Raw genomic sequence first — 1,721 nt, 5'->3', positions numbered from 1 at the left:
TTTTTTTTCTTGAAAATGGAAGCTAAATATTCCATACCATCTTTAGCAAGTCCTAGATCTCGTGCACAGTCATTAAATTCTGCCCACGTAAATAACTCTGGATCACCACGGTTTTCGCTACGTGGAAGTTACTGTTCTTCATCTTCATCGTTGTATTCATCGTCATCATACTCAATACCATCTTCGTCATAATCATCATATTTATCATTTTTCAGAATACTTTCGTCACTGTTACGATCAATTTCGTCATCGTTTTCAACCGTATGAGTCGTCTCTACTCACTGACAATTTCCTGAAGGTTTTTGAAGTATCGTTATCTTCCACTGGTTTTGTGACGCTAGACACATCAGCATATTTGACACTACCTTTATTTTTTCTATTTATTCCATTAAGATCAGTCATACAGAAGTAGCAGTCTTCCTCTCGCAAAGGTTGCCTCCATATAATTGATTTTCTAATTTTGAGTGTTTTCTTATTGCCTTCATTACTTTTGTGACGAGTAAGTGACTGAAAACATGCACCACAAACGTTATGAGGAACCCAGTTTTCAGTTTGGTTTTGGACTTATATACCAAAATAGTCTTCATACATTGATATAAGGTCATCACTAAATGATCTACGATTTACTGGCACATCAAATTTGCCACATATATAGCAAAATGCATCTGAATTTTTTTGGCATTGATGTGCTTCAAAAGTAGTTGACTGGTTGGTTGGAATTAGTTGGAATTACTGACTGGTTGGAATTACCCCGATGACTGGTTTTTTTTACCCCGATGACTGGTTGGAATTACCCCGATGACTGGAATTACCCCGTTGACTGGTTGGAATTACCCCGATCTAGAAAGACGAAGGGACTCACGCTAATCCAGCACCCCAACGTGAGAGGCAAGGGGACTCACGCTAATCCAGCACCCCAAAGGGAACATAATTTACTACGTCCACGCCGTTGTTCCTGGGTAATGCTGAAAGGAAATAAAACTTGTTCCAAAAAAAGTTTTATTTTTCTTAGATCCTACAATTTCAGACAAGGAGAATCATGCTCATGGAACACCCAGATGGGACTATTGGAACCCCAGATTCAGATTGAGCGACCCAAAAGATATAAAGATATGGTTGTAAAGTCGGCCGGACATGAAACTCTTTTAATTTTATAAAAAATATACAAGAAAAAACGCTGTTTTCGTCATTTTTACGTCTCTTTTTGCATTTCTTGGGAAACTATGACCTGATTGGGTTATCTGGACCCCGGCTTCGAAATCAGCGACCCAAAAAGACATATAGATATGGTTGTAAAGTCGACCGGACATGAAAATCTTTTGTTTTTATACAAAATATACAAAAAAACGCTGTTTTCCTCATTTTTACGTATATTTTTGCTTTTTTGGAAAACTATGACCTGATTGGGTTATTTGGACCCCGGATTCGAAATCAGCGACCCCAAAAACATAGATATGGTAGTGTAGTCTACCGGACAGACCACTTTTTTTTTGTGTACCTGTGTAATCAATCCAGGCCATCGATAGGTCACGCTGGTAGAATGCTGCATCTTTGCAGACACATCTATCGATGAGCAGGTTCTCCCGACATCCGGCCACGCCTTTCTTTGAGCTTCGTTGTTCATACATTTCTTGCCACACAGGTTCAATTGCCCGAACAATCCCATTATTTAGGATAGCTGTAAATATCTTATAAAGCGTGTTCAGACAAGTTATTGGCCT

At 38.9% G+C, this 1,721-nt stretch overlaps 1 protein-coding gene across 1 annotated transcript in view; it reads right to left on the bottom strand.

Moving 5' to 3' along the window:
- Window positions 1-128: 128 nt before the first annotated feature.
- Window positions 129-1,721, bottom strand: part of LOC117180462 (probable nucleoporin Nup54) — a 23,854-nt gene continuing 22,261 nt past the window's right edge. Inside the window, exons 4-5 of the mRNA XM_033372961.1 lie at window positions 287-507; window positions 129-228 (exon numbers count right to left, since the gene is read on the bottom strand). Of these exons, the coding sequence (XP_033228852.1) occupies window positions 129-228; window positions 287-507 (321 nt within the window). The remainder of the gene's footprint in view (window positions 229-286; window positions 508-1,721) is intronic.

Source organism: Belonocnema kinseyi, chromosome 9 (assembly GCF_010883055.1).
Source record: "Belonocnema kinseyi isolate 2016_QV_RU_SX_M_011 chromosome 9, B_treatae_v1, whole genome shotgun sequence".
Lineage (NCBI taxonomy): Eukaryota > Metazoa > Arthropoda > Insecta > Hymenoptera > Cynipidae > Belonocnema > Belonocnema kinseyi.
The sequence above is the reverse complement of the archived record's forward strand: the minus strand, read 5'-3'. Positions and strand labels throughout refer to the sequence as shown.